Consider the following 14271-nt stretch of genomic DNA (forward strand, 5'->3'; position numbering starts at 1 on the left):
CATATATAAATTTGTATATAAAAAATATAATTCTAATATATTACAGTATGTACTGTCTTATAAAAATGGGATGAAGCATGTTCCAAAAGTATTGCAATTTAAATATCATTTCCCTTATACATGATTTCGCATCTCAATTAAAAATTGATTAAAATTTCACACTGTTTCAATACAGTCATGAAAATTGTTTCAGTTCATAGCAAGAGTTAGTTTCCGATTAAAAGCTAAAGAAATATTCATCATATTAAAAACAGCGGAATATGAATCTCTTACGCTAATTCATAAAAATTATATTCTAAAATCAATGTGGAAGATTGATTAGATATAATAAAAAAATATTGGTTAAGAGCAGTAAGGTTCGGGTCCAACTCCGCCTGCTTTTTTATATACTAATAGTGCCACTTCTGTAATTAATTTGTCAAGATCACACGTATCTTCACACTCTGCATAAACTCGTACTATGTCTTCAGTCCCCGATGGTCTAAAATGAAAATTACATATTTAGCATTGTTTTTGTAAATACAGATAAATAATTAGTGTCATAAGTATAAGCAATTATTTTTTTATATATTGGTTCATATTACCGTATGAAAGATCGCCCCTTTTTATATTGCGATACAATCTTATCAATTCCATGCTGTAATCCTTCAGGTGTTAAACATTGCGTCTCTGCATTGGTTGTTGTTATAACATTTTTATCACTAACTTTTACTTTCAATTGTTTGTTTGGTAAATCTTTGTACATTTTTTTCCATTCTATAATGCTCCAACCTTTCGCGTGTAAGATTGTTTCTACTAGTAACATATCACTAAGAGCGTCTCCGACCGTCTGGTTAATCACGTCTATTATATTTAATAATTTAGAGGCAGCTTCTCTTTCACTTGCCTGTAGTCTGTAAGATTAATTGAAAAAATACGCTTTAGAGATTCAATCACTTCCCTATGTTAAATGTCAAATGGTCAAATCTAATTATATAAAAATCAATGTTATTTAAATTACAAATGAACGAAACTTACTGAGCATTCATGGTGGCATGTTTAATCGTTTGAACAACCGATTCTTTGAAAAGTACACTTCCGTGACCATTAGCTTCAAAATATATTCCGATGTCAAATTCTAATGCTTTACCATGTAGATGCTTAATACCAGTTGATGCACATGCAACAGGAATTTTCTAAAAACATCAATAAAAAAATGTGATATAAGATTGTTGACATCGAAGGCAAAGAGTGGCATCGAATGGCCCAACTGCTATTGAAAATTAGGCTATAATTTCGTAATACAGACATACCAATACATTTGAAATGTAATCTGTAGATCCGCCGTTGGCATACGCTGTTTGTACCAAACCAAGTTTAAATGATAACTGACATTCTTGCAATAGTTCTTTGAAATATGCGGCGATCAACGTGGCTATTCGATCACCGTCCAAGAGATGAAATTGATTATTTTCGTCGAGATAGAAATAAATCACTCTGTCCGCGTCACCATCCACGGTCACGCATCTAACATTTGGTTTGAGAGGAAAGTTCGTAGGTGGTTGCTGTTGCACTTTGACGTAATCAGCCCCACACTAGAATAAAAAGCGATACGATTAAACGACACTCTTCTTATAATACATTATATTTTGATAAGAACTCATACCAGATAATTTAATTCACCATCTCCGTCATTGTATACGTCGATTGTAATTGACGTCCCTAAATAATTGTGGAACTCTTTTACAGCAATAGCTCCTATACCATTCGCAGCATCTAATTGTAATTCCGCGACGTACTGTCCATTGTTAATTTTGTCCTGTCTTACATGTTTAAATGCTTTGGACAGTTTCTCGTAATAACCGTTTAAAGTAGGCACTCCATAACTACCATTCGTATTCATACATACAACAAGGTAATGCAATTGAGGAGTAGTTATTAAACCGAAATCTTGTACAGTACCATTTAATCCTTGAATCCCTGCGATAGCAGCATTTAATAATGCAGGGCTACTTCTTCTAGTATCTCTACCAGTTATTACAGTTGCATTTACAGACATATCGATGTTTCGTTCTTTTATAATCTGTTGTATTGTCGAAATCAAATTGGAATCATTGACATTAGCTAAGTTAGTGACTATCTGTTCCCAAGCTGGTTCCAACATCTCACCAGCTGGATCTATAAGTTTCACTCCATTATCAGATTCAACATTATGACTCGCAGTAATCATTAAGCCAATTACAGCTATTAAAGAATCATATTTCATTAATCACATTAAAAAACAGAAAATATATATATTTCATTTTTTCATGTTTCAACTTACCATTTTTATCTTTAGACCTTAAAACTGCTAGCAATCCCATTCTGTAGAGAACATGATCAAGAAGGTCTGCCCTAATAAAAATATTTAAATATGTAAAAGATTAAATTTGCCCTTTTGTGTAACTTACATAAATAGTTATCTTACGTATATTAAATATATGTCTAAAACTGATTTATATGAATTGTGCTCAACAAATTTTAGAATTTGCACACGTATAATTATTACCCATTTCTTTTCTATTTTTCTTACATTTAATTATTAGGTCGGAATTCCTATGCTCATAAAATACTTAAAACTCATTTTGGTAAAAAAGTTGGTACTTACCCTGCTCTAAAGCCGGCTGTTCCATATTGAAGATAACCATCGTGCTTTTTATTGTATTTTTCGTTTAAAATATTTTCTAATTTAAAGGATTCCATTGTTTAATAATTTATCCTTTAAAATTGAACAAGTTTGCCTGCAGGTAAATACACAGCATCTACCACCACAGGTACCGTATTCATTAAATGTCAAAAAGTGAAAGTTGTACTTTCATAAATAGTGAATCATTTAAGAAAATCTTCAGATTTCTCAGGAATTGAACATTTTTACACAATTAGTGTGAATATACTAAAATTTAGCAACCTCCTTTCGATGTTCTGATTAACCTTAGCGATAAATACTCTCAGTGTTTCGTAGCAGTTAAATATACATATTTTCCACTTTGTAAAAAATTTCCAGTAAAATGAAAATAGATTTAAGTGTCTAAAAAAATTTTACCATTTACTGAGATGCACAAAATGTTTAGAATGTAGTAACCAAGAATAGATCATGTTACACATCATCAGAAACTAGAATATTCGTCTTATCAGATCGAAAATCTTATCGCACAAGATTAATCTGATGAAACAGATCAAATGTTCTGTATGAACAAAATTTTGTATAAATTATTTAGTACTGAAATAACGAAAATTCATTCGGTTTCATGTGAATGCTAATTAGACATATAAATATTTTACGTAATAAAGTCTAGGTAATAAAACAATTTATTTCATGCAGAGATAACATTTTATTATATATAAGCATACATATTCCAGAAACTTGTAATGCGACCTAATTATTATATATCCATAATATTGTTATTTGTTAGGATGCACTACAAATTTCTGGAATATGGAAGTATAATAAAAATAACATTACAAATGTGATGATTTTATAAACTGGTATATATAACATGATAAACTTACCGTTATATTAATTTATAAATAGGAATATAGAAAAATTGAATTTTCTTTAATTATACTTATTACAAATTATCGTTGCACATGCAATCATACATAAATTCAGATGATTATATATGACGATACTTATCACATATAATTATTTATAAATTTATATGATTATATGATGATCATATATATCACATGGAGTCACTTCTGAAAAATTGGTAGACTTTTCATTGATGATTCCACTCCGGGAAAAAACTGCCAACACTATTATCGAACTGTATGATTCACATTCTATGACGATTTCGTTATACTTTTCATTAAAATTTTCTGAATTATTATTGTAAAAACCTGGATTGATCTTAACAACATTTTAATCTATCTTCGATGTTAACGGATTAGAACTGATTTTGAGTATTGTTCAGCATTCGTCCGTAAAAGGAAAACTAAAAAAATATTAAAGTGCACAAGTACACAATAATAAGTCAAATAAGAAAATGCTGAAACTTCCAAATCAAATAAAAAAGTACTGAAACCCCACAGTCAAGTCATATGATAGAAATAGTAAAATGACAGTCCCATGTTAAAAAATCATAAAATGACAGTCAAATAGAAAGATAAAAGATTGAAGTGAAATCATATAAAACAGTTCAAAGTAAAATCTAGCATCGTACACAACTGTTTCTAGACTCCTTTGCTTGTACCAGTTTTTTCGGGATCTTCAATCAGTACATTTTCATCTTTTTCTAAACTCTTTTGACATATACCAGGTTTTTCGGGGTCTTCGATTAGTTCACTTTCAACTTTTACTATCCTCGATTGACTTGTATCAGGCTCTTCTTTGATCAATTTACCTTGGGCTCTTTATGGATACTCTCTGCTTGTTGTAGGCCTTTCAATGTCTTCAGTGAGTTCACTTTCAATTTTAGGTATAACATCTGTGTCACGGATACACTTCCTTATCTCATGGCCTATGGCTGCTGCGAGCGGTGGAGGGACTGCGTTTCCGATTTGTCGGTGCTTGTCATTTATTTCACCATGAAATTGATAATAGTCGGGAAATCCTTGCGATCTTGCACACTCCCTTACGCTTACCACTCGATTTTGCACTGGATGCAATACACGTCCCTGAAAGAATTGAATGATATATATGTAAAATCTAATTGAAGAATTTAAAAATTCATTGGACCAATCAAAACAATCTAACTCGAAATGCTGTTTATCATCGACGTAGACAAACCGGTTTTAAGGAATTTGATACTGAAATTCCAGAAGCAGCGTTATGTACCTGTTTTCCCATAGGCTCAGGAATTGTAACGGTTGTAGAAAAGAATCCATCCCATTCTAATCTACCATATAATCCTGCCCAGTGATTGTGACGCGTCCCAGTATGTGGTAGGCACCATGGGATTAAGGTATCGAACTGTCTGGCCATAGGATCGCATTTGTCACCTTCGGCACAATTACAGACACCGCGAAGTGCTCCTGTAGGAGCTCTTCCCATCTTTTTATCATCATGAGTGTATTCTCTAGAATGAAAATTGCTAATAATACGAAATTCGTATTTATGAGTACGTACTATAAGAACTGTCTTATACTTACAATTTTTTAACCTTGTAACCGGTACCTAAAGTGATAGCAATATTTGGCAAATCACGCCAATCAGCACCGACAGTAAGTGGAATATGAGATATTCTAGTTAATATAAGAGGATTCATAGTCTTGCATATATGATCTCTTAACATTGGTTCCGTTAGTTTTCTTCGGATCTGGAAAAGAAAGTATAGATTTAAATGTCTGTGCTAATAAATGTGCATAAACCTGTTTTATGCAAGTAACAAATTTTCTAGCTGATCGAAACTATTAGATATGCATGAAATTAGTTCAAATTTAATTGGAACATCACGTTATTACTTTTCTTTGAAAGTGTGACACTGGATCACTTGTATACGGCATTTTTAACGTTGAACATCCATTTTTAATCTCTGGCAAATCAAATATCGCGTCTTTTACGGTAATTGTTCTATATGGTGCTGATGTCCAAGTGCGAGTTGTATCATACTGCAACAATATTTAATTATAAATGAAAATCTTTTTTCAATATATATACATACAAACAAACGTAAAACGTTATTTACGTATTTTTTTCCGATATATGTACGTATGTTGAAATGTTTACGAAAGACGTGCATAGCTTCAGGATATTTAGGTAATGTTTGCCCAGGTGCAGCAGCTAAGAGTATCGCTCTGTAAAATTACAAAACTTAACATAATGAATGATGAAATGAGAGCAGTTTTACGTTATGTTAAAAATAAGAATGAACCTTCGTCTCGATTGTGGCACTCCGTAATTTCCAGCTTGAAGAGACTCAAATGCACATTGGTAGCCCATGCGAATTAAACATCTTAACGTTAATTTTAGAACCACATGTTTTTTAAAACTCAGAAAATTGTGAACGTTTTCCATAATAAAGAATTTGGGCCTATAATAATCGCAATACGATAAAAACGAGACGACCAGAGAGTTTTTGAACAAAGAATATTGCCGTTTATTGAAACGATTCATGCCGCTAAAGCCTTGACATGGTGGACCACCGCATAATATTTCTACGTCTCCCTTTTGAGGCAGTTTTTGACCCCATTTATCTGTTGTTTCGCCCTACGCAAATAACATACAATCGTACGTATGTATAGTTATAAAGAATGTAATCGAATTATGTATTATTGCTATATAATAACGCCGAGGAGAGATTACTAAAGAGTGGTCTTATGGGACTTTAAGACGCACGAAAAAGTCGGCAATTTTTGACCCTTTGGAATACATTGCCACCGAAATAAGAGATAGAAAGAAAAACACTCGTCGGTGCTGAACGGTTGCCAGATACAAGAATGTTTCTAAGCAATTTATTTCTAGCTCCACTACAAAGTGCGATCATACTCACATCCATAACTTTTTTTAGTAATATGTTACAATCTTCTTCGTACACTGTTGCCTGAGGGTTATTTAGACGGAAAGCATTAGCAGCTGGTTTTTCTTTTTCTATAGCCCAAAGAGTTTCAGATATACCAGATTGATGTAAACCTTCCGATAATCCTATAAAATACAAATAAGTACTTTTTTCGTTAATTCATTGTTTCAACGCGTTAACAGCCTAATTTTCACGGGAGTTAATATTAATTTTAATGCACGAAACTTTTATTCCTTCTGTTTGAGAAAGATTAGTTAATAAATATATTATCAGAATTTAATATCAGATACCATCTCACAAACCAGGCGATTATGAATACATTAAGCTTAAAAATAAAGGATTAATAATGAAATATGTATGTTAATAATGCAACAGTTACATACCACCGCACCCAGAAAATACATCTAACGTTCGTAATTTCCTCCCTATTATTTTGTATTCAATAGGTTTATTAGTATCCTCCTTTTCCTCACTTATCTTTGATTTATTCCCTTTTAATTTTACATTCCCCTTGCTTCCCTTTAATGTACTTCTACCAAGGTTCCTTGCAGTAGAGCATGGTTCCTCAAATTTTTCGTGTTCTATATCATAAGCTTCACTAAAGTAAAACCTATATGGTCCTGCATCAGTCCAATCGTCAATTGGGATTGTTATGTTTTCAGAATAAGCAAGATAGCACTTTCCAACAACATTACCAAAATTGATAGTACACACTGAAAGATTGTATTTTGTAAGTTACATCTTTAAACATAAATAGTTTTTTTGTATGAAATTTTAATAACATACCTTCATCACTCCAATAAAGTTTATTCAAGTCTTCTTGTTTCACTAACGTAGCTCCCTTGTGTGTGTTCTCTGGTCTATATAATTTATTTACTTTTATATAAATATCATCAAGTGAGGGTTCCTTTTTATTCGTAGTAGCATATATCTCACTTATACATCCTATGCAAAAAGGATCTAGGAGCTCAAAATTTGAACCTTTGACATAATCACTACGTTTTCTATAATATTCAGGATATAGTTCTGGATCTACGTCGTCTCTTTTTGGCGCGGAACTATATTTAAGTTTATATTTGAAACTGAAAGCTTTCGGACTTAAAAACACAGCTGATTGGACTGTATAATCTTCTCCCTTATATTGTACAAGACCGTAAGTGACCATGTTACATTTTTCTTCTTTTCGTTCGGACACCTTGAAACAAGAACAAAATATGGATGTCGTTACGTTATTCTAAAGTTTTTAATGTGTCATACTCATTCCATTAATTTACTTTACAATACGAATGATATTGGAAAACCACAATATTATTGAGACATTTCAGTTACTAAAGGTGGCTCAAAAATCGGTATGATTGCGATACCTTCGGTGTGTTGAATTCATCTAATTCCTTTACGCGGGCACATACGGCACAGAAACAATGACTACTAATCGTAGAAGTACACTCTAGTTCAGGTAAAGGATCTTCAAATCTGCATGTCTCAAACAAATAGCGTTTCTGATAAAAGAATGTTTTACCATCCTTGTATTTCTTTTCATCCTCAACGTTCCAGTCCGTATTGCCTATAAATAATAGTGGGAGTATAAATACGTATATGCACATTTGAGCTGTTGTATTAAAAAAGAAAAAGTATTACCTAGTTCAGCCCAATTTTCTGGTGCTTTTTTATGAATAACAGTACACTTGGATCTAATACTACTGAAGGGCAAATCCTTACACTGGTCAGATAAAAATATCTCTGCAGGATGTGATGTTTCTTGAAGTATAGTTTCATTTCCTCTGTAGAACCAATTTGCGTGAAACATTTTCGCGCCCTCGTTAGTTTCCCACAGGTAAACTACTTTAGCAACATATGGTGGAACAGATGAATCATTCGGTTCTACAAGCACGCAGTCGTTTACTTCTATCATTTCATCACCGACTGTTACGCCTGTGTAAAATGTCCTTTTTTTGTCGCTAACGATTTTCTCTCCCAGCCATGCAATATCTTTTGAGAGTTCTTTAACAGTTTTTGTATCACTGTTTTCTTCCGATCGACTAGCGCTCATATCTTCCGTCATAGTTTCGAGCTGATCGTCATCTTCTACATCAGACTCATTTGCGAGCTAAATTTAACAGCATACAGGAATTGAAATAATGTTATATACTTGTATAACAGAAAACGACAGTCACCTTAATAGCCATGTTTGGGCAGCGTCTACGAGTGCATGCCTGTTTGGATTTTCCAGTCCCTCCGAATTTGACCATAGCCTTGCATGCTGCACACTCTCCACAGTCAGGACTTTCGCAATGTCCACATACTCCACACCTCATTTTATGTTTCTTAAGGCACAAAAAGCAGATGAGTTTAAACTTATATCAAATCTGTTTATACAACAATCTGCTTGTATAACAAGATAAATATTAATATTTAGGAATTCTTACCTTACTTATTTCATTATCATGTTCTATTAACTGATCAGAAAATACATGTTCAAACACGTCATTAACTAATCGTGTAGTAGTTGCTTTCGTCCAAGTCTGTTGGTTATTTCGTTGCGACCTTCTGGCTCTAATTTCACGAAGGGCGTTCTTTCTTCCTAGAGTGACACCTGCAAGATCCACTAATGATCTCATGCAGGGTGTTGTAATAAAAAGAGTGTCTTCCTCTTCAGCATCAGCATCGAAAGACAATACTCGATCACATATGAACTGTGCGTGCGTTAGTAAACTTTCCTCAGTAAATTGTTCCAAATTATCGGGTGGCACTATCGTCTAAAAAAATTATTATATTTTTAGTACGAAATATTTCTTCAAGATCGTTCGGTAATCGCACGTAAATTACTTCAAGTTTGTTGATCAAGTCCTCGTAGGTGGGTTCAGTTTCATCTAAGAGAAATTCTATAATGTATTTACTCAAATATGACTTTGCTTTCAAGGCCTTAAAGATAGGAGCATATTCGGCGGATGGCTCCATTAGAATATATTCGGCATATGGTGACTTAATATACACAAGAGCCAGATCTCCACCATCGAAACCAGCTATGTACCACTCGGCTATTGGACCCATCATTTCTGCTGGTACTCCACCTTCTGGTGAAGCGTCATCTTCATAAACAGGTTTTATATATCCAGAAAAAAATAGCTGTACATTTTCATCTACAAGTCCCGTATCAAAAGGACACAAATGACTGTTACGATCGAAAACACTGGAAATAAATAATAACTTTATAATAGTTCCTGTAGTAAGACCTGAAATTTATTATTATATTTATGAAACAAGTGGATCCTACCTGAAATGAGTTAATTTGTGTTGAGGGAAGTCATCTTGTGAATCTATGGATAATTTGTCATCTGTTAAAGCGAGCATTTCCTCCGAAGCATTATTTGGAGGTCCTTCATATATTTTAATATAGTCGTCTATCTTTTGGCGACAAATATTACACCTTTCTGTTTTATTATATACTATTTTTTCAGATGTCTTGTCAGATTCAACATGCCGATGTTTAGCCCTTTTTGCGGGACGCTCTTCTAGATCTTCCTTACTTACTCCACTAGAACTCGAATGTGCTTCTTCGTTTTGTTGTTCAGCATTGAATGTAGCTGTCGTATCTGCTATGGTTGATCTTCGTCTACTTCGTCGAACACGACCAGGAATTCTTGGCATGGTGATTTGATGTTCTGAAAACTTGAAATATATTTCTACAGTAAAAGGACCACAAGAACAACGTTGTACGTAGTTATATTAGCCTGATTTCGACGAAAATTGAATGCTCTCCTAATTCTGTCGAATAAGGCATAAATATTACATATTAGATAAAAGTAAAATTATAATATTTATGTTGTCTATCTGCTATGCGCTTCATACTACTAAATGCAAAAGTAATAAAACTTATATAGTTATAATAACACGTTCGTTTGCTTCATGTCTTTTCAAAGTTTCTTTTCTAAATAATTATGTTTTATATATATTCATATATTTATACACGTACCATACTACATGGCTTTTCTATTGATATAAAGTGAGTACTTACATAGTTCAAACTTATATAAAATTAATATAAATAAATAAATTAAGAGCACTAAATAATGATCTCGAATATTGTGATCAAAGTAAGCATGCCATTTAAGTACTGTAGCATTTTTTTTACTTCAATCATTTCCAGGCGTTTCGATTTCAATGTTTATATTATTTTCCCGCCTATGAACGACTAACGGGTATCGCCAAAATTTTCTTGCTTTTCGAATCATTTCTCAATTATTATCATAAACACTAACATAATGATTCCAACGACGGATTGTAAAGATTACGTTTACTATTACGATATTATCGGTCATTTGTGTATTTTCAATACCGGACTTGTAAAAGGTAATTTACGGACATATCTTTTGAATTGTACCTACGTAATACACATGCGCCAACGTGTCCTCATCCTACCGACGTGCCGACACAACATCTCATCCCTCAGTCTCTCAAGAAAAAATAGCAAATGTTTCCTCTTCATTTTCAAAGGCCACAATGGTTACACAGCGCCCTATGTTCGTTCATGATGTAGATTTCATGGGTGTGTATGTACTGCTTCTCTGATTATGAGGAAAAGTGCATCATTTATTCCAATACCTTGTACATCTATATTTATTAATTTTGAAACACATAGTGTTAAAGTTCGCGCGGGAGGATATTTGTTACGTGGTATTATTTGTAACTTACCAACCGTGTTGCACCATGAAATTAGAGTTGAAGATGCTAATAATAATTATTATTTATTACAGTAAGATGCCTCTAAACTTCATTTAAGATGAAACTTCAGTGTAACGTGGAAATCGGTAATAGGGTATCTTCAACAAATATAGTAAGAAGAAAATCTCAACGTTCCATTTTGGCAATTGGCAGGCAGACGACAAAAAATACAGAGCTCCATATTCTTTGGCAAACATTTCAAAATAAGCAGGGTACTAAGTACAAGGTACATATATTCTTAAAACTATATACATTTTTAGTAAAAATGATCAATATTATATTATGTGTCATATACATAACATGCTAATTGTAAGACTTGTTTCTTTAGGTTGATAATAATATAAGCCAAATATTTATAAAATTCATCAATGAAGGAAAGGCAACAATTCGGTTCATAGAACCACCACATGATTTAATAATACAAGCCGACACAATTCAATTAAAAAGTTTCATTCATATTTTAAAACTTGGAATAACCAAGAAGATTGATCCGTCAGTTCTATCTGTTTCAAATTTAAACCCAAAATGTATGAATTCTATTGGAAAGACTAAAGTAACAGTTAGTAAACCTACTGAATATCCAATCTTGGAAGGTTTTCCGAGAACGACAGAAGAATTACATCTACCAGGATTGAACAGGAAATCATTTGATAGACAAATTTTGAAGCTCCAAAGCCTAAGGATATTGAATTTGTCTAATAATCAAATTTCGTCTTTACCAAAGGAATTAGGCACTTTGCAACATTTGCAGGAACTCATTTTATCACAAAATCGACTGAATAAAGCTGTAAAGTGGGCATGGCTAGATGAAACTGCCATGAAATTTAATTTAAAATTACTGGATATAAGTAATAATATGGTATGGCACTTTTATATCTTATAACAAACAGATTCAAATATTTTACAGCTATTGGAATTGATATACTACTTTTCGTAATATAGTTAGACAAATTGCCTGAACAAATTGGCAAACTTGGTGCTCTTGTTAATTTAAAAGCGAGTCAAAATGTGTTGTCGTATTTACCACACAGCATTGGAAAATTATTTAATTTGAGGTATTTGGATATATCGAAAAATAATTTATATTGCTTGCCTGGGAGTATGAGAAATCTACGTCTCGTTTCATTGGATATATCAAACAACGCATTTAAAAATCTGATTTTTGATGTTAAACTCCAATCTGATATAGTTAGTTTAACCGAATACGCAGCTAGATCATTCCTTAAAACAAGGTTCGTATGATATATAATTTTTGATTACATATATGCATAAAAAGCATGAACTGTTTATATACAAATTATATGTAAAAATTATAGACACAATGTATTTGCATGTATTTTCCAACGGAAAATTTTTGCATTACATTCTACGTCTTATATCATTGTTACAGATGCCCGTATGATGCAAGTATTATTCCGTACACGTTGGTTAAATATTTAGATAACGCTAAGTATTGTATTTGTGGTGATGCCTGTTTTCAATATTATGCAAGAAAATTTGTGGACTTCTCCTTGAACGCAATAGCTAGTAATATAAAGTCATCAGGAAATGCTACAATACCGTTTGATTGTTACTTTTGCTCAATTAGATGTACAAATCCTGTAAACTCAAGATTGATCTTAGACAGAAATGTAAATCCATGAAAGAATTTTCGTCTATTTTGCATAAAAGGATTCGAAAATCAATGTAACAGTATATTTTTATACAGAATATTAAAAGAAATATTTAATGAAATACAGTGAAAATATTGTTTACCGCAGTATGTATTTCATAATTAAGTATTTGTTTATATCTTGCAAGTCTGTCAGATGTTGCTACACTGCACGACAATCACGAAATGGAAATATTTACTTGATGTCAAAAACTCTTGCTCTCTGAATTTAGGAAGGAAATGTAACATGTAGTTTTCATAGGAAAAATATATTTTTACAGTTTCAATTATTCGAAGGAAATGAATACATATGATCTGTAGTAACAAAAAATAAGTGTTATAAAATTTACTACACTTGCGCAATTATAATTATACGGCGATTACAATTAAAAGTAGTTGTAACGTTTTTATTGTTTTTATTGTATAATAAGATGTCTATCATCAAGGTAACTATTGGAATTTGGGTAAAATAGAATGAGTCAGAGAAGTGTTTCATTTTTGAAAAAAGTAATTTATATCAGTACGTTATTATTTGTTACGACGATGATTTAATTTTCTTGTTTGCTTTGTTTTAAATTCTTATATGCCGCATTTTTTCTGTCACCCGTATACGAGAAACGGACAAATGCATGATTTCACTTTTCGGTAAAAATTTGTGATGTTTTCAACGAAGATTACGTTTCTCCATTGAATTAGCATCTCTAAGCTTCAAATTCAAGCTTTGTAAAAGTTTGGAAAGCTCTGTTATACTAGAGTCAGACTATTTTAGCTCACATACGTAAAATACAATTTTCGTAAAGTATAATATTCTTGTAATCATAAAAATTAATGTTTGGATTATACGGATGAAGATATTGCATTCCGATTTCATGGACTTCAGCATTTATATAAAATTTTTAAAAATAGTTTCTTTTGAAACAATATAATTTCTTTATTATAGTCAATTTCTCTAATATATTCAGTCTTTTAATTTGGAAATTGTAATATATAATATATTACAACGTCGCGTAAAGTCATTAACCATTATTCAATTCCAAATTTATTCAGTAAAAAATGAAAAATGAATTTCAATTCCTCACTAAAAAGATGCTACTGTCCAATGCTCATATTGAATTATTATTTCTTTGAGTGTTTGACAAATTCAAAATCAGAATCATTTAAATTAGTGTAATACTTTCGCGGTGTTACTGTTTTCTTAGTACCTACACGTGGCACTGTAAAGTCGATATCCTTATATTTAGTTTCATCTATACGCCCGTAAGCTTGTAAAGGTTGAATTAAAACATCTGGGTCCTCAGGGCAAGGAACTAATTGTACAAATTGTGTTTTGGGTTTGGTGCTTGGAGAAGCGGTCTATTACATATAGGCGTACGTTAAATCAATTATAGTATCAATATATACTGTTATCGAACAGTCTTACAC

The 14271-nt window shown here is 32.3% G+C and overlaps 3 protein-coding genes across 12 annotated transcripts; 1 reads left to right on the forward strand and 2 right to left on the reverse strand.

The window, feature by feature from the left end:
• Nucleotides 1-15: 15 nt before the first annotated feature.
• Nucleotides 16-3288, reverse strand: nst (phosphoglucomutase 3-like protein nst). Its single transcript, XM_018028181.2, has 7 exons — nucleotides 2627-3288; nucleotides 2303-2373; nucleotides 1646-2223; nucleotides 1293-1574; nucleotides 1018-1175; nucleotides 585-893; nucleotides 16-481 (listed from the first exon to the last, which is right to left on the reverse strand). Exons 1-7 carry the CDS (start codon nucleotides 2719-2721, stop codon nucleotides 343-345), a joined length of 1632 nt encoding a protein of 543 aa, XP_017883670.1. The 5' UTR covers nucleotides 2722-3288; the 3' UTR covers nucleotides 16-342.
• Lrr47 (Leucine-rich repeat 47) lies at nucleotides 2704-12932 on the forward strand. 7 transcript variants are annotated; one of them, XM_018028185.2, is made up of 5 exons: nucleotides 2704-2792; nucleotides 11231-11424; nucleotides 11527-12057; nucleotides 12141-12430; nucleotides 12589-12932. In XM_018028185.2, exons 2-5 carry the CDS (start codon nucleotides 11257-11259, stop codon nucleotides 12839-12841), a joined length of 1242 nt encoding a protein of 413 aa, XP_017883674.1. In that variant the 5' UTR covers nucleotides 2704-2792; nucleotides 11231-11256; the 3' UTR covers nucleotides 12842-12932. The 7 variants fall into 7 exon arrangements, with proteins under 7 accessions (XP_017883674.1, XP_017883673.1, XP_026671112.1 ...); XM_018028184.2 differs by lacking the exon at nucleotides 2704-2792 and adding an exon at nucleotides 9496-9577; XM_026815311.1 differs by lacking the exon at nucleotides 2704-2792 and adding an exon at nucleotides 9520-9538.
• Nucleotides 4014-10997, reverse strand: Dnmt1a (DNA methyltransferase 1a). 4 transcript variants are annotated; one of them, XM_026815298.1, is made up of 16 exons: nucleotides 10862-10997; nucleotides 9751-10138; nucleotides 9303-9666; nucleotides 8903-9232; nucleotides 8651-8800; nucleotides 8115-8583; nucleotides 7841-8040; nucleotides 7263-7671; nucleotides 6860-7189; nucleotides 6450-6601; nucleotides 5832-6166; nucleotides 5646-5754; nucleotides 5422-5568; nucleotides 5110-5276; nucleotides 4796-5036; nucleotides 4014-4635 (listed from the first exon to the last, which is right to left on the reverse strand). In XM_026815298.1, the coding sequence occupies exons 2-16, from the start codon at nucleotides 10122-10124 to the stop codon at nucleotides 4372-4374; spliced, it is 4041 nt and encodes a 1346-aa protein (XP_026671099.1). In that variant the 5' UTR covers nucleotides 10125-10138; nucleotides 10862-10997; the 3' UTR covers nucleotides 4014-4371. The 4 variants fall into 4 exon arrangements, with proteins under 4 accessions (XP_026671099.1, XP_017883668.1, XP_026671098.1 ...); XM_018028179.2 differs by having other exon boundaries at nucleotides 9751-10145; XM_026815297.1 differs by having other exon boundaries at nucleotides 10858-10997.
• Nucleotides 12933-14271: the final 1339 nt, after the last annotated feature.

This window comes from Ceratina calcarata, unplaced genomic scaffold (assembly GCF_001652005.2).
Source record: "Ceratina calcarata isolate Rehan_Ccalc_2016 unplaced genomic scaffold, ASM165200v1 scaffold44, whole genome shotgun sequence".
Taxonomy (NCBI): domain Eukaryota; kingdom Metazoa; phylum Arthropoda; class Insecta; order Hymenoptera; family Apidae; genus Ceratina; species Ceratina calcarata.